At 41.5% G+C, this 23628-nt stretch overlaps 1 protein-coding gene across 15 annotated transcripts in view; it reads right to left on the bottom strand.

Annotated features, from left to right (window-relative positions):
- Window positions 1–23628, bottom strand: part of MICAL3 (microtubule associated monooxygenase, calponin and LIM domain containing 3) — a 187029-nt gene that overhangs the window by 100247 nt on the left and 63154 nt on the right. For all 15 annotated transcript variants that reach the window (XM_016125587.2, XM_036237106.1, XM_036237110.1 and 12 more), the window contains exons 2-11: window positions 11945–12286; window positions 10162–10369; window positions 8208–8324; window positions 7702–7803; window positions 6987–7142; window positions 5913–6013; window positions 3468–3725; window positions 3003–3118; window positions 1870–1996; window positions 337–433 (exon numbers count right to left, since the gene is read on the bottom strand). In XM_016125587.2, coding sequence (XP_015981073.2) covers window positions 337–433; window positions 1870–1996; window positions 3003–3118; window positions 3468–3725; window positions 5913–6013; window positions 6987–7142; window positions 7702–7803; window positions 8208–8324; window positions 10162–10369; window positions 11945–12208 — 1546 coding nt within the window. In that variant the 5' untranslated portion in view covers window positions 12209–12286. The remainder of the gene's footprint in view (window positions 1–336; window positions 434–1869; window positions 1997–3002; window positions 3119–3467; window positions 3726–5912; window positions 6014–6986; window positions 7143–7701; window positions 7804–8207; window positions 8325–10161; window positions 10370–11944; window positions 12287–23628) is intronic.

Here is a 23628-nt window from a genome sequence, read left to right as displayed (position 1 = left end):
CCTAGCTGGCATGTGTGTGCCCACATGTTCTCATTCCCTCTTTCTTCTTCTCTCTCAATAGCATCTGTATCTGGTTTCTCAACGTCAACATTATTGGTTACTTTTGGCTAGGAGCTGACTTGTGCACTGTAGGAGGCTTAGCAGCATCCCTGCATGCCAGTAGCACCCTCCCCCAGTCATGACAATCAAAAATGTCTCCAGACACTACCAAATGTCCTTTGGGGGGCAAAATCATGTCTGGCTTACATGGTATTGTACACACTAACAGCTCAGTGAATAATTAAGACTTCTCTAAATAGGTTACCTGCATCTCAAAAAGCCATCACCAGAACTCACCATTGCGTGTCAACTTTGGAGTAGTTCGGGAATTTACCAGGTTCTCCATTTCCAAATGAATATCTTTTGTTTCTCCAGTATCATATAAATGGCGCACCTGGAAGAAAGTTAAAAAGTCATAAAGAAGGAAAATCAAACACCAAGTAACAATTCTCACCTAAGAGCAGAATGACTGAAATGAAAGGCTGGGAAAGCAGGTTGGACAAAGTTTAGATAGAAGTTATGATGATAACCTTTAAATCCTTTCTGGAATGTGGTAGGGTTACATAAAAACAAATACATATTAACTATAAGAATTTATACTAAAAATTAGCTACTCAGCCACAGAAGTTCCTCTGATAGTCTTTGTTGGACCTTTTTAAAAAAGTTTACTTTTTTATTGACAATAAAGTTCAATCCATTTTTATAAATGAATGTACCCAAATAACTACTATCGAGATCACAGTTTAGAACGTTCTCAGCCTTAAAGTCAGTATCTTGTTCCCAAAGGTGACCACTATTCTGATTTCTATCACCAAGGATTAGTTTTGCTTGTTGTTTGAACTCTATGTAAATGAAATTATACAGTACATATGCTTTCGTGAGTGGTTTCTTTTACACATTTTTAATGTCTCTGAGATTCATCCATGTTGTGGAATGTAGCAATAGTTCAGTCTTTAATATTCTACAATTAATTTATTAATTTTACTGATAATGGATATTTGCCTTTTATGAATAAAGCTTCATTTTATGTTGTTTGGTACTCATACGCACTTGTGTTGTTGGTATGTTGGACCACTAATGCAACTAACAGCTGGTTTCGGGAATACCTTATGAACTTATCACATGCAAATACAGAAGGCCTAAAGGTGTCAACTTTGGGTAGAAAGTGAATAAAAAATTACATTAGAACACAGGCAAATATGTTGAATGGGCTGCTTCCTAAAAACTGGTGGGCTCTTTGGGATGACTATGCTTTGTAAAATGTCATTCTCAATATACTAATAAAGCTTTAGACAGCCCGAGAAATAACTCAGTACAAGAAAATGATCAACAATATTTTTTTACTTGTAGAGTGTCTTAGAGAGTGATCCTGTCTGTAGGTAGCAGGGATGATTACCTTCATTTTATAGAAGAAGAAACTGAGGTTCAGAGAAAGTGAAATGACCTGTTCAAGACACAAGTTAAGTGACTTGTAGTGATAATGCAAGTGGAAGTCACATTTCTTGACTAGGAAACAAGTGCTCTTTCCCTACGACATGCAATTTGAATTAGAAGCATGGGATAAAGTCCTGGATCCATCATTTTTGTCACGTTTGATCTTCTTGACAAGTCCTGGATCCATCATTTTTGTCACGTTTGATCTTCTTGACAAGTCTTCAACAACTGGAAAATAGTACCTCCTTCAGCCAATTCAGAGAGACATCTACTTGGATCTACTTGAAAGAAGTGTTGTGTACATGTTTTGTATTAATAGACACATTTTAATATTTCAGAGGTCTGATCAATCCCAGAAAGGATATAGATGCAGATCACTGACTAGAAGGCTCTTACCTGGCTTGGTCGGAGGAAGTTGACGTTAATATTGGGATATCTGGTGACAGGGTCTATGCTGTATTGACTGAAGTTTTTACTCACATTCTCAGGGGTGGTCTGAGGCAGCAATCTATAAATGCTTTCTCTGTAATAACATACAGCAAGGTACTCAGAACAGTGACAAGTACCATGAACATCTCCTTCTCCTTTGAGAATATTTTTATTTTTTGATAGTCCCCAAATTATCTGAAGGATATGAAAAATCCTCATCCTTGACTGGTTTCCTCCAGTCCCATATCAGCTCTTATTTCCCATTCTCACCAGCTCAATGATTCTACAGACACTGGCCTGGTTAAGCGCCAACAAGAATAGCAGGTACATTGCTGTGGGCAGGGATAAAAAGCCTGATGCTAATTTAAAAGGCAACCAATTTACAGTTCTGTTTTGTTTTTTAAAGTATGCTAATATTTACTTTTTAAGAAAATCACAAATGAAAAAAGAACTTCCCACCACATTTATCCAGGGTACCTTAAGTAACATTTAAAAGTAAGTAACAGATTTAAAAGGATATCAACTGACAATTTCATCCAGGAAATCCTGTTTATCTAGTTTTTCTGGTCAAGGCATTTGTTCTTTATCAGAAAGCAAATCCTAGGATTCTTAACTCATTTGCAATAATCTGCTTCAAAATATCTGACAATTGAAAGTTTGAGAAATGTTTGTAAGCAGTTCGGTGTTTTCCTTTGAATTCAAAGTCACTTTTAATTTCTTCTCTTAGTTTGTCCCTTATTACCACACTGATTTCATTAGTATAAGTCTTGCTAGTTTAAGGACAATGTACTGTTTTTTATGCATTTGTTTCTATGTGGGTCATAAAGGAATCAGATACCATCCTTTGATGGTATACAAAGATTTAGATATCATCCATCAGCAATAAATTTAATTGAAAAGGGATATAAAAAAAAAAGAGCACTTAAGATTAGATAATCTTTAAGTTTCTATGATATTTTGAATAAATCTCTTGACTTTCCTCTCTTAAATATGAACACATCTTTAATTAAGAAATGGAGAGAAAAAAAGAACCTATGCTCTGCCTGAAGAGCAAATGAAATGACTCGTCACAAAAAGGACCCCTGGCTACTTCCCATTACCTCTCTGCCAGGACTTCCAAAGGGCTTGTTCCTAGAGACCAACTTCGCACCATCCAGGCAGAGTCCATAGCAGCTAGAAAGCCCCGGGCAATTCCTGTTCCCATTGGCCAAAAAGGCTATCAAGGAGATGTAAAACAAAGAATTAAAACAAATTATTTTCTAAAAGAGGAAAACTATACTAAAGAACTAAGAAAGCATTTGCTGTTAAAAGTTTTTGGTAACTGTTCAGATACTGGACTTCTCTGCTTCGCAAAGTGGTAGAGGGGAAAGTCACAAAAGTTACGGCACCTCCATCCTTAACTTAGCAAGTCTGGGATCCCCGTGGCCTGCAATCATTCCCTACTTCCTGATATAACGCCTAGAGGAAGTTCACTTATGCTGTACAACATTGTTAAGACACTCCGCAACTCGGGTGCCCAGATTTGTTCCCAATTACTACTAAGTGCTGCCATCCTTAACACTCACCTCTAGGAGGCTGTCCCCAACCAGAGCCACTAGTAACTGATGTCCATTCTGCTCCCGCACCAAGGCGGCGTTCTCGGAGGCGTACATACAAGTGAAGTCAAACATGGCCACATCAGGTTGCCCATAATGATTGATGGCAAAATCCAGAGATGGCAGTTGCTGTTGGGTGGAGAAGTCTGCTGCCTCCCTGGCATAGTTCAGCAGAGCCTCTTGATCCACATTCTCCCGGGAAAGCAAGAGCTCTGTATCAGCATAGTCCTATCTCCAGAAAGGGAAGAGGCTCGATGAAAAAGCCCAGGTACAAGCCTAGCTAGCCAGAGCCACACTACACAGAACAGACACGACCAAGTTTATCACGGCCTTTCCCTTCCCCCTAAATTGATTTCATATTCTAAAATAACTCTTACACAAATTTAAAAAAGGGGGGGGGAGGCTATTTTGAAAAGAGCACACGCTTTGCTGCCTAAAAAACACAGTCTTGGCTTTCCCATTTACTTGGAGCAAGTCACTACTTCTTTGATCCAGTCCAACCTACCTCACAGAGTTGCTCTGAATAGTAAGTTAAATAATTTATGGGATAGTAGATGGTAAACTGAAAGAAAGCATTTTATAGTTGATGTTGTTATCGGCAATCATTATCTTTTGGATAGCAAATAACTTTTGGCAACTGAGACCTCGTGAAACACTCGGACTTGCATAACTCAACAAACCCAAAGGAAGAACCCAAAGCTTCAGTGCCAAAAAGAAGTGGAGGTGGAAGCAATAGCAGTCCAGGAGACTGGGAAGAAATATATTCAAAATGGAACAGAAGTTTTAAAAATAGTAAGATTCTGAAAGGCTCCATAGAACCCCATAAACGAAAAAATAATAATGAGAGAAAAGGGGCTTTCCATATAAAAGAGTGAAGAACTTGATTCTTCTGTTTTAGAGGTTCCTAGCATAAGCACCAAGCCTTTGTTCTCCTAAAGTGGGGCTTATGGTTTCCAAGTGTCCCTGATCGTACTTTCAGCTACCACTACAAGATGTTAAAAGCCAGAATACAAATACTCAAGTTGGTCCTCAAAACAGTGTTTGCTCAACATTAAGTGGCCACAATGGATTTAGTATTTAGCAACGCACATGTAAGGCATGGCCCTTGCCTTCTGAAAAAATAAATAAATAAAAAGGAAAAGTAAATCCTGGCATTCCAGACTGTTCCTACATATTTTCAACTGATAACCACAGTCCTACCTAAGATGGTAGTCTTAACTCAGTCCCAAGGCATACCATCAGGCTCACTGGCTATTTCTTTTTGATAAAGAATCCAACTAAACACATCTTGCTTGTGCTCTTGGGAGAAAGGGCTACACACACACACTGCTGGGTCTTGTTTCTCTTTATAGACATAAAAGGCCACAAGGCTGCAAAACGAATACAAGGTAATGAGTGGAAAGGGGATTGTCCTGCAGATACACGCTCATGAGCGTGCCCCCAGTACTACTCTCAGATAAGGCTACAGTGGATGTGATTCAGACTAAAGTGACTGGACTCATTATCAACCTGCAGAGACAAAGGATGCCCTGAAATTCAGCTATGAGTCTGGTGGGAACTGTGCAGGCCTGAATCAGCACATCTGGTGCCTCTTCTCACCATCTTATCATCTGGGGACAGTAATTCTTCAGACCAAATGAGATTTAAGAAATTCTCCTTAGGAACCCTCCCCTTAAGGAACCTTCTACCCTCTAGTTTTCCGATTTCATATTCAGATCATCATCTCAGAGAACATCATACAATTAGTCACCTAGAAAAAAAATGCTGAGCTGGACCTGGCTAAAGATGGACAAGAAGCCCTATTTGTTAGGTTATTCAGAGGTCTAAATACACCCTGACCCAGTCAGTGTTTCCTGGACCTCTGACAGGCACATCTTCAGTAAAACCAGAACCATTCTCAGGCTCTCATAAATACCAATTATTGCTTCTTGGTTAAACTCCCTTCCATCTAGGACCCCTTCTCAAAAGATGGCCTTTTAATCAACCAATAATTGGTCATATATGGAATTCTCTAGAACCACAAACCAAATAATCTAAAATTAAACTTAATTATTTATTCATGAAAAAATATCTGAGATTTGCTTTGGAATAATCCAATGACAGGAGTAGGAAATGGGTTGAGTACCAGTGAAACAATATTGGCCATATGTTGATAATTGTTAAAAGCTAGATAATGGTCACAGGGGGGTTCATTATACAATTCTCTCTACTTTTATTCATATTTCAAAATTTCTATAATAATTTTTTTTTAAGTTTAACTAAAAAACATTAGAGTACATGTTACCAAGAGATGAGTTAGGGGTTCATTTTCATTCCCTTGCATATAAAACTCATCAGACAATAAAATCCTTTCTATTGGTGATCATATTAACCATTAAAACATAAAAAGAGGTTTGAAAGAAGTCCATCACTCACATGCAGTATCACCCCTTTGTCCAGCAGGCTCTGCTTTTTGGCCGTCATAACAAAATAGTGTGTGTCATCTTTGTAGTAGACAATGTTCTCCAAATCAATACCTGCAACCAGAAAACAAAAGTGCGCGTAGGAGGGTTTACTGAGATGAAGGTATATTAGGGAAGCCAGAAAGATTGTGTGTGGGTCCACAAAGACCAAGGTCAGAAAATTCTAGGCAGGGGAAAGAGAATATAAAAGGTATCTGACCCCAGAGTCTCACTTCCTACACATTCAGTTCATAAAAAGAGGGGAGCTTTGTTTCTCCTTATGCTGCTCTATAATTCATTCGACATTCTAAGTTATCCTATGAACAATGATCAGTAGTAAGCAGAAATATAAGGACAGGAAGAAATAGAAAGATTAACCTCTAGTAAGGTGGTCTGGGTTAGTTACCAGGTTAAGTTTCTTTTATAGTCATCAAAGTAACTAGAGGACTCTCCTATAACAGAAGAGACAACTGGATGCCTGGAAGCAGAGAGTGAACTATTGACTCTTTAATTCAATTAATCTAAAAAAAATAGAGAATTGGAATTTGTTACATCAAACATCTAAGTTAATCTATTCAAAAACTATCATCTAACAGTCTCATTCCTATCTAGCACATGGTTTACTTCAAGACCAAACTGGAACTAATGAAGAAGACCACACACTCAATGCGTGAAGTCAGGTTCTCAACAAACATGAGAACTACCAACCAACAGCTTACTACATTAAGCACCCTCATTTAGAGCCATAGTGTTGAGAAGAGTTAGTAGAAGGCAGAATGAACACTTAAAAACAACCAAAAAAATACAAACTGAACCCAGAGTAGTCCAGTCCCTGCGATGAAGATAAAGAACTCTAGAGAGTTGGAGACAGTGATGTGGAAAGCACTATACTCAGAGCAAAGCATGGCAGTGAAAAAAGAGCAGAGGGGTAAATAATGCAGCAGTAACATCAATGACCACCCGCCATCCCACCAAACCGTCCAAGAGAAAAATCACAAGTGGTTGTTTAAATTTTTATCCTTATTGCTTTCAAGGCATCGACACTAACCTGTGGCTTCTCTAAGCTCCTGGAAAAATTTTTGGTTGAATATAAAAGCCACACCACTGATCTCTTCCACTTTGGCTTCTGCTGTTGTATTTCGGTTAATAAAGTTTGCTGTAATGGCAATGGCCAGTTTGCCACGAAATTCTTTCCGACGAAAACCTGGAGGGAAAAAATTTTTCAGAGGTGGCTACAGCTGGCTAGAGAGGAAGACAGATCACTTCAAACAGGAGGGGGTGTTGATGACAACATTAGGGAATGTAGGGGTTAGGAATCAATGGGAAAATTTTAGGGCATCTCTTCTCTATCCAAAAATAAGGTGTTTACCTAACAAAGTATATAACAATCCAGGAAAGAAGTCAAAGTCTCCCACATACTAACAAACCATTTGAAATCTGACTGACCAGAATATTACTCAGTACTAGGGATTCTATTAAAAAAAAGGAATCTACCTATTTAATAAATTTAGGTTTAATCCTGCAGTACAAACTCGTCAAAGGACAGCTTGTCTCTAAGTACCCTAACAAGAGTGCCCTGTAAGAAGTAACCCAAGAACCAGTTGGCTAGGGGAAGTCTAGGGCCTACCATTCAATTAGAGTAGGTGACACACATATGCAGATTCTTAGGAATGTGGCCTCTGATGACACAAACTCTCACCCAGGTTTTGGAGAAGGTCACCCTTCACTCTGCTATAAACCAGGCAAAGAGCATTGACCAATACCTTCTAAGGTGTTCCTACGGCCATCTCCTCCAATGATCACTTCAAATTCATATTCTGATACAGGATGTGTTTTGGGGTGCACCAGCGCCCGCCAACCAATCCCTGTGGATCAAAGTCAAAATGAAGATCATCACCCATACCACCGTCATACATCTACGACATCTGTAGACACTCAGGTAAACAGCCTTCAAGCCAAAAATAAATGTAAAAGCATGGGGAATAAACCACAGAAAGAAAGAGGCTTTGACAAAGGCTCACAAAGAAACGTTCCCACCACATGATTTTCTATAATGAATACAAGTGCCTGAAATGTCTAATACTATGTCAAAGGCTTCCTCATTAGGTCAAACGTTTCTGAAAAGATACCAGCTGTACAAATGGAGAAGCTACTTTTAACTAGTTCTAAAAATAACCTGCAGACTCTTATACTTTTCTGCCTTGATTTCATCTTTTCTCACCCATTCGATGCCCTTTTATCCCTCCTTCCTTTGTCCAATCCAACTCACGTTCATTTTCTTGGTCCTCAGGAGGGTATACAAGTCCTTGGAATTCCACATTGACATGGATTTCAATGCCTAGGATCAAGGCAACTTTCAGAAGAATTAATTGAAGCTGACGGATACCTAGGTGAACAAAGAGATTACACTAGTGAGGGGACGCTAAAGAGAGTACCAGTCAGTGGCCACTGCTCAGGTTCCCATCTGTCCATCTGTTTATTCAGATTCTCACAGCTCCTGTAATAGGAGACATTTTCCAAGCTTTGTTCCACAGCTCTTTCTTCAAAGCCACTCCTACATCTTGGGCGAGGTGTTCAAAACAGCCAAAAGCTCTGAGACAACATGAGATTGTGGCCAACAAGAGACTCTTGTTTCCTCTGATTCGGTCAGAGCCATAATTATATAGCAGAATCTACAATCTTTATAGCACATGGTAATTACCAGAGGAGGCAGAAGATGTGCACCCATGGGTGTGCTTTCCAGTTTGATCCAAAGGGGGCTGCATTACTTCCTCAGATTCCCACGGCATCTCTCCTTCATCTTATTACCTCACTGATCGTCACTCATTCTTATGAGGTGGGAAGGGGAAAACTCAATGCAAGCATAGTAGCCTCTTACCATTCCCCCTCCCACCACTGGTCTACAACTGCAGAAACTAAGACTCAAAATGACTGAAAATCTTGCCCACTATCACGGAGAGATTTATTTATTTATTTACTGTTCCCCGTTAGTACCTACTAGGTGCCAGACATGGAAGCGGCCCCAGGTATACTGAGTTAAAACTCTAGTCTCTGACGTAGGACTGCCTTAGCTCCAAGACAAATTCTGCCACACATTAGGCAGACAAATCCACTGAATTAATAACTCTTGGTCCTCTCTTAAGATCAATCTTACCTACAGCCTGTGACTAATCTGCTAGGAACACACGCAAATCCTCCTCTAAGTCATTCAGTTATTTTTCCAGCTTACCACAACCCGCACCCTTCTGAGTCACATGTGCAGACTCATTAAATCCCATGCTAACACACATTTTTTATTTGCAGACAACAGGGTTCCAAGATGCTTTATACAATACATACAGTCCGACAGATGGGCAGAGTACAACTCCTCTGCCAGTGGAATGTGGCAGCTGTGCTAAGTGTTTGGTAAACTGACACGGCCACTTCACATAGCAAAAAGTTTGGTAGTTAAATGTATTTACAGGGCACAGCTAGAGGAGCTCAGAACAAGAGTTCCCTGATTGGCTTCCCTGGAATCATTAATGATGATCAATAAACAAGACTTCAACTTCATAACGTAGACACTGTTTTCCTGAACATACACAGTCATGAAAACAAAATCACTGCATTGACTTGCATTTACTCTACAGGAAGGATCTCAGGCCCAAGCTGAGCTTGGAGATGACAAGAGTATATATAGCAAGAGCTTCCTAGGCTGTAGACCTCATGAGAGTTGCCTAACTAAAGGGACTACATCATTGACTTGCCAGTCAGAGAAGAAGGAGTCTGCTTCTGTAACTGTGGTTTCCCTAGAATTATGTCCCCACAACATTTTGTTTTTATGTTAGTAGAGCATCTTTCATATCACATCACAAAGAGCTACATGCCTTGTGCTTCCTTCACTGGATGAGGAACCATTAGAGGGTCAAGGCCCACACTGGTCATCTGTTTCCTAGCCTGGCCCCATTGCCCATCCCACCACGGCCAAGTGCTGAGAAACGGTCCAACACCTAACTTAGAAATCCCTAAGCTAAATTTCTGTAGTTCAGAAACCTAGGCTACAGAACCACTGCACGGTAGGTATTTTGACTCCAAGCAGAGTGTGTTTTCTATACAAAAGATATTAGTGATAACAGAACAAACTGGGCTGTTGAGTATGAATTCCTCAGATAATCTGCCTCTTTTACTGAATAAGTTGGTAGGGTACAGGGGGAGGATCCTGCAGGAGAACTGGTTTTACTTACTAATATGGTCAATGGCTCCAGCACAAAACTTGCCATAGAACTTCTTGGCACCCAGACCTCGTAGATCATGTATGGTGAATGGCCAGAGATGCAAGACATTGTTGCGGGAGAAGGCATCTCGTTTCTCAATAACGACCACCTTAGCTCCCAGTAAGGATAAGTCGATGGCTGTGCGAAGACCACAGGGACCAGCTCCAATGATGAGACACTGAAAAATATAGCTGCTTTCAGAGCAAAGACAGCGCCTTTTGAGAAAGCTCACATTTCTGTAAAAGTTTCATGGTCTCATAATCATCATTCCCAAAAGCCCCCAAATAGGGCTATTCTCCCCACTACCAAGAAACCTTCAAACCCATCTGGGTCATAGCGGAGCACCTGCAATAGCATGACAGAAAAGCTGGTGGCTGCTAATAGAGAGAGAAGACTCTTAATTGTCAGTGCTGGATAGAAACCTAGCACATGTTCACCTCATAGATCTGCAATATATTTAAATGGTTTATCATTTCAACAAATGATTTAAAAATCACCTCTCATATTCATCAATAGCAGAGGACCTTTTGAAAGGTTTCTAAGTCAAGATTTCTGTCTGAGGAGATGTAGATTATTAAATACAGAGTCCAGGCAACCTTAGAATCCTGGAATGAGTCTTCCACTCAAATGATTCCTAAGAGACAACTTTCAAAGGTCAAAGTTTTACATGCTGAAAAGAGTTCTAAAATCACATCTTTAGACTGAAAGTCCAGGAAAATTATCTTGAAAATCCATATTCCAGAGAAGTACTCAAAGTGAGATGGGACACTTAATTAGTTTGCATTGCATGTGCAGAAGAAAAAGACATGCAATGTTTTTTGGCTTTGAATTCCTTTTATTCGTAATAAAACTCCAGCACTACTCATAAAAGTCACGCCTTGGAATTTTGCTGATAAGAATTACCTAAACAAACTCAATTCCACCGGGGATGGGTCTCCAGGTACCTACACCAGGGAAAATTAAAGCTTATAAAAGAACATTAATAACATAGTCATTAAGTCATTCACAACTTTATTTCCCTGCTTTTTCTCCCAGAGGGTGTGTTCTTATATAAGGAGGAAAACAGGAAATGTACTGTTCTCTTTCCACTTCTTCATACCTATCCCCGAACACAGGTGACTGAATGTCTCAGGTCTTTGCCCAGGCCTACCTGTTTCATGGAAACTGTTTCTATAGATTGTGAAAAAGAAAACAAAATAAATAATTTTGTTATCAAAACAGATCTTTAGAATATGGATGAAAAGAGGTCTGCAGCCTGTGGCCAATCTCCAAGTTGGCAAATACTATCCATATCTTATTAGTTACCAATTACAGAAAAAAGACAAGCACCATGAAGCCATGTTCATATAGGATGCTAACAGGGCCTGGCTACTTCTTTACTAAGTGGCCCGCATCCTCCTAACAGTGTAAGATTCCAAACAGCCTAAGCAAAATAAAAAAGTTGCTATACCACTTGACTTCAGTTGTTCCTAAGTAGCTGAAACCCTGAATGTTCAGTATGTATTCACATGAAATAAGAATAAGGTCTGGCAGATGGGATAGTCAAATGAACATAAGTAATGGATCCACAAACCTTCAGTAAGGTATAAACATGACTTCATATACTAGAGCATGGCTTGACTTGGTCTACTTCTCACCCAGTCTATAGCTACTCAATCTTTTTATCTTGGCCTACCTCTACTCAAAATATTTTCTTTTTTGGTTAAGTCCATAGGTCAGCGACACCAGGGCCTGAGGGCAGCCAAAGCCTTACCTTGGTGTTGGTGCACGCTTTTCCCTTTTTGTAGTCTTTGTGGCTGCCTCGTTTGTCCAGCTTTGCCCAGAGGGCTTTGGCTTTCCAGTAGTTGAGCTTGGACTTCAGCTTGTGATAAAAGGAGCGATAGTCCTTAGGCTTCAGTTCTAGGTAGTCGCAGAGCTCTTGGAAGGCCTTGAGGGTTCCCTTGCAGGTGGTGGCCTGCACAAACCGGTCAAAGAGGGCATGTGCTCGATTCATTGTCTCATTCTTACTCTCCTCCATGCTTCCCCTCTCTCAGTGCCTCCCTGACAAAGGGGGCAGTGGGATGGCTGTTGGTCCACCTGACACTGTCACATTAATCTAACAAAAAAAAAAAAAAGAGAAGAAAAAACCAAAAACAAATGGTTAGCAAATCCAAATCTGCATCTATAAACATTTTCTAGGAGACATAACTCTTTTTCAAAGTGGAGTTCATAAGTGTTCTAGTCATTCATTTAACAAATGTATATTATATACCTTCTATACTCCAGGCAGTGAAAAACTAGGAGTGGAAAGATGAGTTGACAGTGTTTACTTTCAAGGATCTTGAAGTTTAGTGGGTGAGACAGACTCATAAACAGAATGTTAGCACCTAAGTCATAGGGACAGGTGTGTCCTCGTTGAAGATGAACCTCTGAGAGGTGACAGCTGATTCTCTCAGGATAAGTAAGTGTTAGCAGGCAGGGAAGAAGGGTAGGACATGGGAAAGGAAGTAAAACAGGAAGGCTTGTGAGTGACTCTTACAGGTGAAAGAGAATGTGTGATCCCCAGGTTTCCAGTTTAGGCTACTAAACTGAGTAAACAGTGACACCAGAACAAAGGACTGAAAATAGAACTCATTTGTGACCCGTTATACTTGCACGCATTACACTTGCACCACCTTAGAGGAGGTGTTCACTACACAGGCAGGTATGATCTGAAGCTTGGTGGAGTGGCTAGGGAGCCTGCCCCAGATTTAGGCGTTATTAGCATATGGGTGGTAGTTGAACCTATGACAGCTGGTAAGATCACACAAGGAAGTCTACGGAAAGAGAAGAGCCAAGGGCTTTGGATGAGATCTGGGACTGATACTCTTGTAAAGAGCTGGCAGAGGAAGACGAGTTCTCTAAAAAGAATGTGAGAAAGAGAGGAGAGAGGTCTGAGGAGAAACAAAGGGCAGCAGCATAGTAGTCTAAAAAGCACAAAGCTTAGAAGTGTCAAAGTCAGCAGGGATTTAAAGGACTGAAAAAGTCCTGCCACTGCACATGTGGGAAGATGTTATAGCCATTCCACTTTGCCATGGGCATATTTGACAATAATGTCTATACCTTCCACTTATCAAAAACATTCACACACCCACCATCCTGTATTTGCTGGTCAGAAGCTGTAAGATGGGAAATGGTATCTTATGTGCTCCTATCCACTCACTCCCCTGGGTGTGTTTCATCACTTTGGTGCCACATTTTATTTATCATCGCTACTTAAAACTATTATTGAGAAGTAGGAGGCAATGGTCCAAAGACCAAAACTAAGCCACAGGAAGAACAGAGAGGTAGGGCATGGCAGGGCGACGAGTACTCTCACTGCTCTCAGACCATACCATGCCTGCCAAGCATTGACTGCATGACCCTGAATAACTCACCTTGCCTCACCAGGCCTAGATTTTTGCTTGTGTTAAGATGAGGAGGTTAGACTGGATGATCTCTAAAACTCTCCTCCAATTCTGAAGTTCTCTGAGTTTAGTGCTAAGAAAATCTTAATGGTTACAGTACTTATTCCTGGTACTCTAGTCGTGATGTTCAGTCACAGGTGCGTCACCAATTTACCACCAGTGTGACAAACAGGACTGCACTGAACTTTGTTTTAAAGAGGATTTACTGCTGGAGATGGGAGCAGATGAAGGAAGGGTATAGAAGCTGTGTTCAGGTGTAGAAACAAGAAGTAATTCACTATTTACTGAACCAACCCAAGGGTAGTGGGAGCCTGCAGACTGTATGTACTGCTGAAATTAATTCTCAGGAGATAGGCATCAAGTTCTAGACCAAGAACATGGGGAAAGACCCATGTTCTGACCTGAATGTCTTACACTGGGTAGGCCGCTGAGCAACAGAACACCGCCCCCACCCCCACCGCCACCCCCTGTGAAGCAGAACAGCATTCTGCTTCTCTCCACACTTCACTATGATATTATAAGGTGAAACCAAGTCAACTGTAGATGGGTTTTAAGTTTTATGAAAGTAATAACTAAATACAAAGGACTGCCATTTTCTATGTTTTCTAGGTCAACAGACACACTCTCGTCATGTACTGTGGAGCCCAAGTCAAAGATGGTAAAGTGTCTTTACCCAAAAGACATTGTCTCAGCTTTTCCTCCCAAATATATGACTTACTCAACAACCCCTCCTGGTTTTGGATGTGAAAACTACACTACTAAGAAACACAGCTTGTCCCAATATCTGCATGGCCAAGAGTCCGGGAAGAAATTATATTGAACTAATCTTCAGTTTCTCCTAAATAAGTTTATTCTAGGTAGCAGTAGGTAGCAGGAGAAACATTTGAAAGTTCCTAAAAAGAGTCTATTCTTTTTCTTACAAGCTAAGACTCATCTCTTAGAAACAGTAGATAGTCAAAAGATGGCTGTAGGGCAGAAAAAACCAAGTGTGTTTATCCAAAGGCAGAAGAAAGGGTTAACAGGTCACAACCAAAAAGTAGAAACAAAAGTCACAGAATGTTTGCTCCAGAGGGGCCCTCTCTGCAGGGATTTCTGTAGCTTTTATTTACTGTTTTGGCAAGCAGACAGCTCTCTGTGATCCTGACCCCTGTATACCTTACCTGTGTTTATCATCAACTTTATAACTCTACCAAGAGTGACAATACTTGGAAAGCTTTGAATATACCTGGTTTGATCTTTTGGCCCCATGTCAAGAAAGAAAACAATTCTTCTTTGTTTGTAAACAGCAGCCACCTTCCACTCCTTGCAAGGATTTTGGGCACCTGATACTTTAATTTTCTTGCTAAAACCGACACATTAAAGATCCTGTGACATGTATTTCTCAAAACCTTTCCCCTGTCTTAACGCTTGCCTTTTGCTCATACCTCCTTAAAAGAGTCTCAGGCTTTTGTTTCAGAGGATTATTCTACTGTGTAGGCTAATACCTGCTTGGATGGTTGCAGCCCACTCTGTTTGAAGTAAACATTCACTTCCAAAGAGTTGCTAACCCCACAGAGAATTTTCAAAACAAACCCCACTACCTATGAACATCTTGATTAATAACTGGCCCCTACCCCTTCTGGTGATATGAAACACTTGCAAATTGACAAGTTTGGGCTATAGCTCTCAGACAGCTGCAAAGGGACTGCTTCCAAGTAGCAGGCAAGTATTAAGTGCCCAGTTGAAGGGATTTTGACCTACAGGTCACTAATGACAACAGATAAATAGAAGTAAGTTGGTTCCTGGAACAATGCAACAGGCACCCAAGGTAAGACTACACAAGATTAATTCTCCTGGGTTGCCTCACTTTTCCTACTTTGCAAGCCAAATGACCACAGCAGGAAGACACCCTGAGAGCGCTCCAGCATTGTCCTGTAGCTCTGCCAGACTCCGGATGGTCTCATTTAGCAAGGTGACTTATCAGGCACTCTGATTCACTCAGAGCAGCTGGAGTGAATCGCAGAAGGGCCATTCCTGTTACAGCCCTCATTTTCCTCATTCTTGAAGGTCAAAAATCCCTGATCATACCCCTTTTGGACCACCTCCGTGTACCTGACTTTCCAGTATCCTGGGAAAATAAAATCACAGGAACCTAGAGACCAGGAAACCTGGCCGGAAGGTGCCAGAATCCTGGGGACTGAAAAGCCAACCTGTGGAAGGAAGGGATAAGGGAAGTAAGGAGACTGAGGGAAGAGGAGGTGATGCCAGGCTCCCAGGGCATCGGTGCCAATTGACAACATCCTGCATGTTCTGTCCTGTGGCAGCTGACGGCTGACTCAGAAACCCTGCACATCCCTTGGCTGTGGAGGAAAGTGCTGGAGAGACTATGGAGTACAAGCAGGAGCAGAGTTTATGTTTCTATTTATAAGAAGAGCAAAAAATCTCTTGTCATTGACTCATGGTTGGTTTTGAGAACATTTGATCTGTAGCTCTTAGTATGGGTAGGTGGTTATTCAAGGGATAGAGAGAGAAACAGCTTTAAAAACTGAAAAAGGAAAGAGAAAAAAACCAACAAAATAATAATTATACTTCAAGAGTATGAAACCAGAGTTGAGTTTAGTTAATTTTCTCCCTAGCCACTGCACCATTAATATACCGGCAGATGTGCAAATCTCTAAATCTTATAAAGAAATCTATGAAATATTCCTTTCCAAGCCCATGCAGTCAGAAGTATGACTTGTCTACGTAGATCTTAGAAGTAGGCATATAGGAAGCGTGTTATGGAATGTCACCGGGAGGAAACCTAGATGAAAAATGCCTTCAGATCATGAGAGTCCTTCGTGTTTTGCCTCAGAAACAAGGCCTGCTCAGGCCACTGTCTTCCATGGATAGGGAAACTGAGGCCCTTGCTTGGTTGGGGCGGAGGGGCGGGGGAAGGGCAATGAGCTGACTGAATCGGACCATCTGGGAATGAGACTCCCTGTTGCCTCGAACTGCTTCCCAGCTCCTGGACCAATAGTTTCTTATCTCTGTCTCTCACAGACCTTAGATAAGGTTCTCTGGATACCTAGGAACAACTCAAAATATACTAAGGAAAGCAGTTTTTCTCATGTATGGTTCTACATGTATCCCATTCTCAGCTTTCTGATTTTCCATCCTATTTAGCATCAAAGTGACACTCAGCAGGATCCCAAGGAAATAGGAAACCAGCCCCACCCTTACCCCCATGCTCTCGCCCAGTCCGTGGAGCTGCTCTTCGGTCACGTGGCACGACTCCTCATCTGTTCCTGCCATTCCTCCAGGACTGGCAGTGTCCTTAGGGGTAAGAGATCTTTGTAGCTACAGCCTGACCTGCAGTGGAAATGTCCTGTTTCTGTGGACTTGATGAGAACAGAATCCCCCCCGCCATGGGATTCTGCATGGGAGCCCAGCAGCTCCACACTGGAAGGACCAGCTCTGTGGGGAAGCATGAGACTTGGCCTGCATGGCGGGGCAGGTGGAAGAGAATGGGATAGATGTTACAGAGATTTCTAACATTTACCCAAAGCGGTATCTACCCAAAGCGGTACCAGTGATGTGGTCAGCCTGGGCAGGGAGTGATACTCTAAGAGCAACTAGCAATAATGTAGCACTTTTAAGAATTCTCACACCACCTTACTTTTTTGGCTGTGGAATGGCCCTCTCTAGGGGGTTCTGAGAAGAGCCTAGACCAGATCAGCCCTGGCTTCTCTTCCGAGTCTCCAATTCTGAAAGACACTGATGTGGCCCTAACCCCTATGTTATACCTTCTCTAACTTTTTATTTTCCTCTCCTTGCTAACAACTTACATATTTCTTTAGAAAAAGCCAGTTAAGAATACCTACACAATGGAGAAATGAAGTGAATCAGAAATGAAGTGACCTCTGCATTGTGGTCGTCACCCAAACAAACACTAAAAAGTCCAAGTCAGAACCAAATACCCAGTAAATACAATGGCTGATGCTGATGCCCCAGACAACTGAGAAACAAGGAGTAACAAAGAGCAATGTCGAGGCCTATGCCTTACAGTTTCCTCACCTGTGTAATGAAGTAATAGCCACTGAACTGCAGGCTTCGCAAGAATTGAGGTAATGAATGTAAACTGCTCAGCAGTGCCAGGCACATAGTAAGGCCCAATAAATGGTAATATGTTATTACTACCCTGTTTATAATTCCCGCAACAAAAGGTTATACTCGGGCTAAATAAATAGTAATTTATATAACGGATTGAGAGAGCTCAGAAGTTTTGGTTTTTGAAAGAAAAATGCTTCAAAACTTTCTTTGTTCTATAATTACTCTTAACCCTCCCCATTTCATCTATTCTAGAAGGTGTGATAATAGCATTGGGGGGAGGGGCTAAAGGAATAAAATTTATGTTAATAAGTTCCTGCCAAACTTAGATGTTAAAACAAGATGTAAGGACTTCAACTTATAACAGGAAAAATAGCTAACATACTGACAAGTTACTAGCTGTCAGATCCATACTTTATCTCATTTAATCTTTACCACAATTCCATGAGGTAAAATCTGTTATCTCCATTTTGCAGATGAAGAAACTGCAGCTAAAGAAGTTGAAAGGTCACAGAGGAAGAAAGCAGTGCAGCCATGTTTTTTTTACTTGTTTTTTTATCTGTCTACTTGCGAGCCCAAGGCCTTAACCATTATGAAAACCACCTGAGAATACAGTGTGAGAAATTAAAGCTCATCAGAATGCATATGCTCCAGGCCCTTGCTCCCTGAGAGCCAGAACTAGCAGGTCTATAGAGACTACAGACAGACTCTGTCTGCTAGGAAGATAGCAGTCCAGTTATCAATGGATACGCAGTTTCAAGTAAATTTAGCAAGGGCACACAATACAGGATTCTTTTTCTTCTCACAACTTATCACTGCATCTGGCTCCTTTGAAATGAAGCCCTCTCATAAATGGCAGTAAGGGTGGTCTGGTTTCACAGTAATTCTTCCTATTGGCTGCTGAAAACCTAAGCAACTAAAATAGCACTAACACAGTAGTTATCAGTCTGCATTCTTCAGCTCTAGTACCCTAGTCATCAGCAACACCTCCAAGGAGTCAATCACAAAGCATTTCAGAATCACCTAATCCTACTGCATTTACTGAAGGAGGTCAGGGCAGAACAGGAGGTGAACCCCAACCTAGCCACTATCAAGAGTACATAGCTGAGTTACAAAGAGACTAAAAGATCAACACCTTCCTGCTCCACTAATCTGAGAGCATTGCTATGATCCAGGCTCTCAGGGTGACAAAAGGTCCTCTGGGAGGAAAGGCTCACCGAGGTTCTGTGAAAGTACAGTCAGAAGCTGTCCTCCACCAGAAGAGGCTCCCATTTACATTACTCAGCACTCTGTACCCAGTTCCAGGCATATGATAGGCGCTCCATGCGGTTTTGGACTAAAGGACTACTAAGCCACCTATACTTGTGCAGACTCAGGATGTGATCTGGCTGGCAGCTGTGCAGGATGACCTCTAGGGCCAGAGCAGAATGACCTCTACGGCCACTGCAGCACAAGGACTCAGAGAACACCAAAGCTACAGCAGTCCAAAGGTATATCAATACTTCTATAAAGATGATTGTAGAGCTGCTGGGGAAAATGCAAGGTCCCATAAAGGTGCTCTGGAACAGCGGTCTCCAACCCTTTTGGCACCAAGGACCAGGGCTCCTGTGAGAATCTCATGCCTGATGATCTGAGGTGGAGCTGAGGCAGTGACACTAGTGCTGGGGAGGAGCTGCAGATCAGTACTGGTCTTTTTCTTTTCCCACTATCTTCTGAATTTACAACAATTAGGCTCCATCCCCACCACTCCATGGAAATGCCTCCTCAAGGACACGCACGATTTCCATATAATAAAAGCCAACGGTTAATTCTCAGTCCTAGTTTCCTCAACCTATCCACATGTAGCGCAAATCACAGCTGATCGCCCCTCTTCTTGGCCACTAGGATACTACTCTCTTGCCTAGCTAGCCACTTCCCTGTGTCCTTTGCTGTTCCCTCACTTATCCTCAACCTCTTATGTTGAAATGACTATGGGATCACTTAGTCTTTGGGTCCCTTCTTAATCTACATCCACTCCCTAAACATCAGTGGCTTTCGAACTGTTTAAATTGTACGCATAGTTATCTCTCTCTATGCATGTTTATATAATTGTAATTTTTAAAAACTTTCACAAGACAAAATTTATCCTTACTACTGAGATATTCTGTTCTAATTCATTTTTTAAAATTGCTGGTTGCCATTGTATTGATTTCATGACCCATTCATGAGGCACAACTTACTTTGAAAAAGCTCTGCCCCTGATGATCTCCTCCAGTCCCATGGCTTTAAATAGCATTTCCAATACAGATAGTCAGCAGTACCTAAATATTTCTTTTCTTCATTCTGAACTTTTATAACCAATTGCTTACTTGGAATTTTATAGGCATCTCAAACCTAACATACAAAAAACGAAGCTCTTGATTCCCATTCCTATCTCCAGCCTGCTTCTCTCTAGTATTATGCATCTCAGCAATGGCACCACTATTTACCCAGCTGCTCAATCCAAATACCCTGGAATTATCCTAATTTGTCACATCCCATAGTCAATTCTTCAGTAATTCCTGTCTGTTCTATCTTCAAAAGACAGCCCAAATCCAATCACTTCTCACCATCTCTTCCTCTATCAGGTCAAAGTCACGATCATCACTACCATCACTGGCTTACTGCAATAGCCTCTCCCTGCTTCCACTGTTGAAATCCCCCCACCCCAACCCCGAATATTTTCCACACAGCAGCTTGAGCATTATTTAAATGTTACTCATATCAGGCCATGCCTGTACTCAAATGCTCCAATGGCTTCTCATCTCAGTTAAATCCAATGTCCTTACAATGGCCTAGGAGGCTCTGAGTGACCCACCCCTCTCCCACCCCTTGCTCATGTCTTACCACCCTCCCTTATGTTCCTGAGGTGACAGCCAGACTGGCCTCTTTCTTGTTCATTAAGTACCCTTAGCAGGCTGCCCACTGAGAGTCTTTGACCTTCCTAGTCTCTCTGCCTGATGCTCTCCACCCAGATGGCTATATTGCTTCTTCCTCACTGTCTTCAGGTCTTTGCTCAAATACCACCTTGCTAGAGAAAATTTTCCTGACCACTTACATGAAAGATCACCCACTTTCCATCACTCCTTACTCCCTTCATCTTGCTTTATTTTTCCTCTGGCATTTGTTACCACCTGACACAGAACATATATGGATTTATTTGCTTATTATCTACCTCCTTCAGTAGACTGTAAACTCCAAGGAAAAAGAAAAGAGCTTGACTGGAATGTGCCCCTAGCTGTTTATACATGCCACGTAGTACAACACCAAAGTCCTCTTATTACTAGTGGGTCGACTCTAAAACACATCTCCCTCACCCTGTATATTTATGTGCTTTGTTGTTTTCAAGACCTATAGGGACTTTTTAACTATCTGCATAAAATTTCATCTTGTTTGATTCAGCTAGAGCTATGGCTGTGGCTCCCATCTTAGCGTAAAAGCAAACATTTTAAAATGGCCTCCAAGGCCCAATAACAGTGTTTCACAAAATTTTGGTGTCAGGATTTCTATATACCTTAAAAATACCAAGGACCTAAAGATCTATCAATATTTACTATATTTGAGGTTAAAACTGAGAAAAATTTCAATATTTATTAATTTCTTTCAAAACAACAATCCATTATATAGTAACATAATTAACATATTTATGGAAAAAATATTTCCAAAACAAATATTTAGTGAGAAGAGTGACCTTGTTTTAAATTTTTGCAAATCTCCTTAATGTCTGGCTTAAGAAGACAGCTGGAATCTCATATCTGCTTTCTGCATTCCATCTGTTGCAACAGCACATATCATGTAGCCTCTAGAGAACTCTGCTGTACACGTATGACCACACGAACGCGGAAAAAAGCAAATAACATCACCTTAGTACGATTGTGAAAGTACTTCTGACCTTGTGGACCACTAAAAAGGTCTTGGGGAGTCCCTGCAAGATCTGCGCCCCATTCACACTCTACCTTTCTCACCTCCTCCTGCTGCTACCCCCTTGCTCATTCCCTAAGCCACACTGGGCCTCCTTGCTATTCCTCGTACATACCACACATCTCTCTCACACTTCAGCCTCTGCACATACTTCCTTTGTATGAAATACTCTTCTCCCAGATCTATGCATGGATTCACAGATATTACTGATCATTTATTATGTGCCAAGTACTTTTCTAGGCTCTAATACAATGAACAGAGGAAAAAAATCTTTCTGCCTCCAAGGACACTAGCCTTCTAATGGAGCTGACGTACATGACTTACTCTCTCACCACCCTTGGGTGTTTATTCAAATATTCAAATTCTCAGTGTGGCCTGCTCTGACCACACCATTTAAAATGTACTCCTCACATTGCTGATCCTCTTTCTCTGGTTTCTTTGAAGCACTTAACATGACCTCACACGCTAGAAATGTTATTTATTTATTGTGTCTTCCTCTACAGAATGTAAGCTCTATGAGGGTAAAGATTTTTGCCATTTTGTTCACTGCCATATCATACCTAGAATAGCTCCTGGTCCACAGTAGGTACACAATAACTAACTCTTGAATGAATGAATGGACAGGAAGGTGAACTTCTCCAGCCTGCCGAGAAGCCTGGGGATTCAGGCAGAATTCTGTTAGGATATGAGACAGAAGTCGTATCAAATGAAAATGGGTTGAGTGTCTTCAGGAATGTGACAGCAGAGTGAAGAGAGAAGGAACACATACATGTAGATCTAGGAATCTTACAAGGGGAATCCAGGTGGTTTCTGCCCCCTGGTCCTCTGGAGACCTGCTGCTTCTCATGACCACTATCTGCTCTGGACCCGCCTTACACAAGCTCTGCCTATCGGACCCCTGCACTCAGCTTAGCACCAGTTCTTGTCAGCAGGAGAGGAGAACAGGACAGGAGCCAAGACCTGGAGGCAGCTTTGTTTTCAACAGTCAAATAGTTTCAGAGTAACTGTCCTCTATAAAAAGAAACTGGTTTCTGAAAAAGAAGAGTGGTATCAGTGTCATGAAATGCTATACGACAGCCTCTAGCCCACTTCCCCAGAGATAAGTGAGGGGCCCATAATATTTCCAAATCTAAGCTGTGTGTGTTTTTAAAATCTGCGTCAGAAAACCTTGGAGCTGTCATAGGTCCAGGGTGTCTGAAAAGGCAGCACTTCTTTATTCAAGGCAGGATGACAAAGGCGAGCGAAAGTGTTATTGTGCATTTCACTCTTCACCAGTTTCTGATAAGGTTGGCTGGAGATTAGGTGGAGAGCAAGGGAGGCAAATCGAGACAGATCCCTAGATGTTTGAAACACCAACTTCAGAAGTGGAACAAGGATGAGACAAAAACAACTTTTCTGAACTGCTGGAGAAATAAAAAGTTAGCAGTGCTGATTGATGTGGCTACATTTCACCATCACCACCAACCACAGGTTGGGCCTCAATACTGCCCAGTTATTCTTTTAAGGAACCTGCACTAGCTCCTGTAAACCTGGTTCTGTGTTCACAGACCCCCTATTCCATCCCCTCCTCTTCCAGTCTCAATGCCCTTGCCTCTCACATGCTCCAGAGGAGAGACAAGGATGCCCTCACACTTACAGAGTCCTTACCCTTCCCCTGCCTCAGAGAAGGGTTTCCCCAACTTCTAGGCTGTGCAGCGTATCCCTTTAACCACTTTCAAGTGTACAGTTCAGTGGAATTAAGTACATTTACCTGTTGTGCAAACATCACCACCATCCATCCATCATGTATTTTAAACTTCCTCATTATAGTTTACCCTCAGCCTACCAATAAGCCGGATTCTCTCCCATCTTTAAGCAATCCACCCCCCACACATCCCGTTTCTCTCTCTCCCATTAATGTGTATGCCCTTCAAGCTACTACTTGCTACCCCTCTTACTTTCCTAAATGAGCTTCCTAAAAGAGCTGTCTATTTTTGTTGTCACCACTTTATGACCTCCTAATGAT

This window comes from Rousettus aegyptiacus, unplaced genomic scaffold, assembly GCF_014176215.1.
Source record: "Rousettus aegyptiacus isolate mRouAeg1 unplaced genomic scaffold, mRouAeg1.p scaffold_m13_p_2, whole genome shotgun sequence".
Classification (NCBI taxonomy): domain Eukaryota; kingdom Metazoa; phylum Chordata; class Mammalia; order Chiroptera; family Pteropodidae; genus Rousettus; species Rousettus aegyptiacus.
The sequence above is the reverse complement of the archived record's forward strand: the minus strand, read 5'-3'. Positions and strand labels throughout refer to the sequence as shown.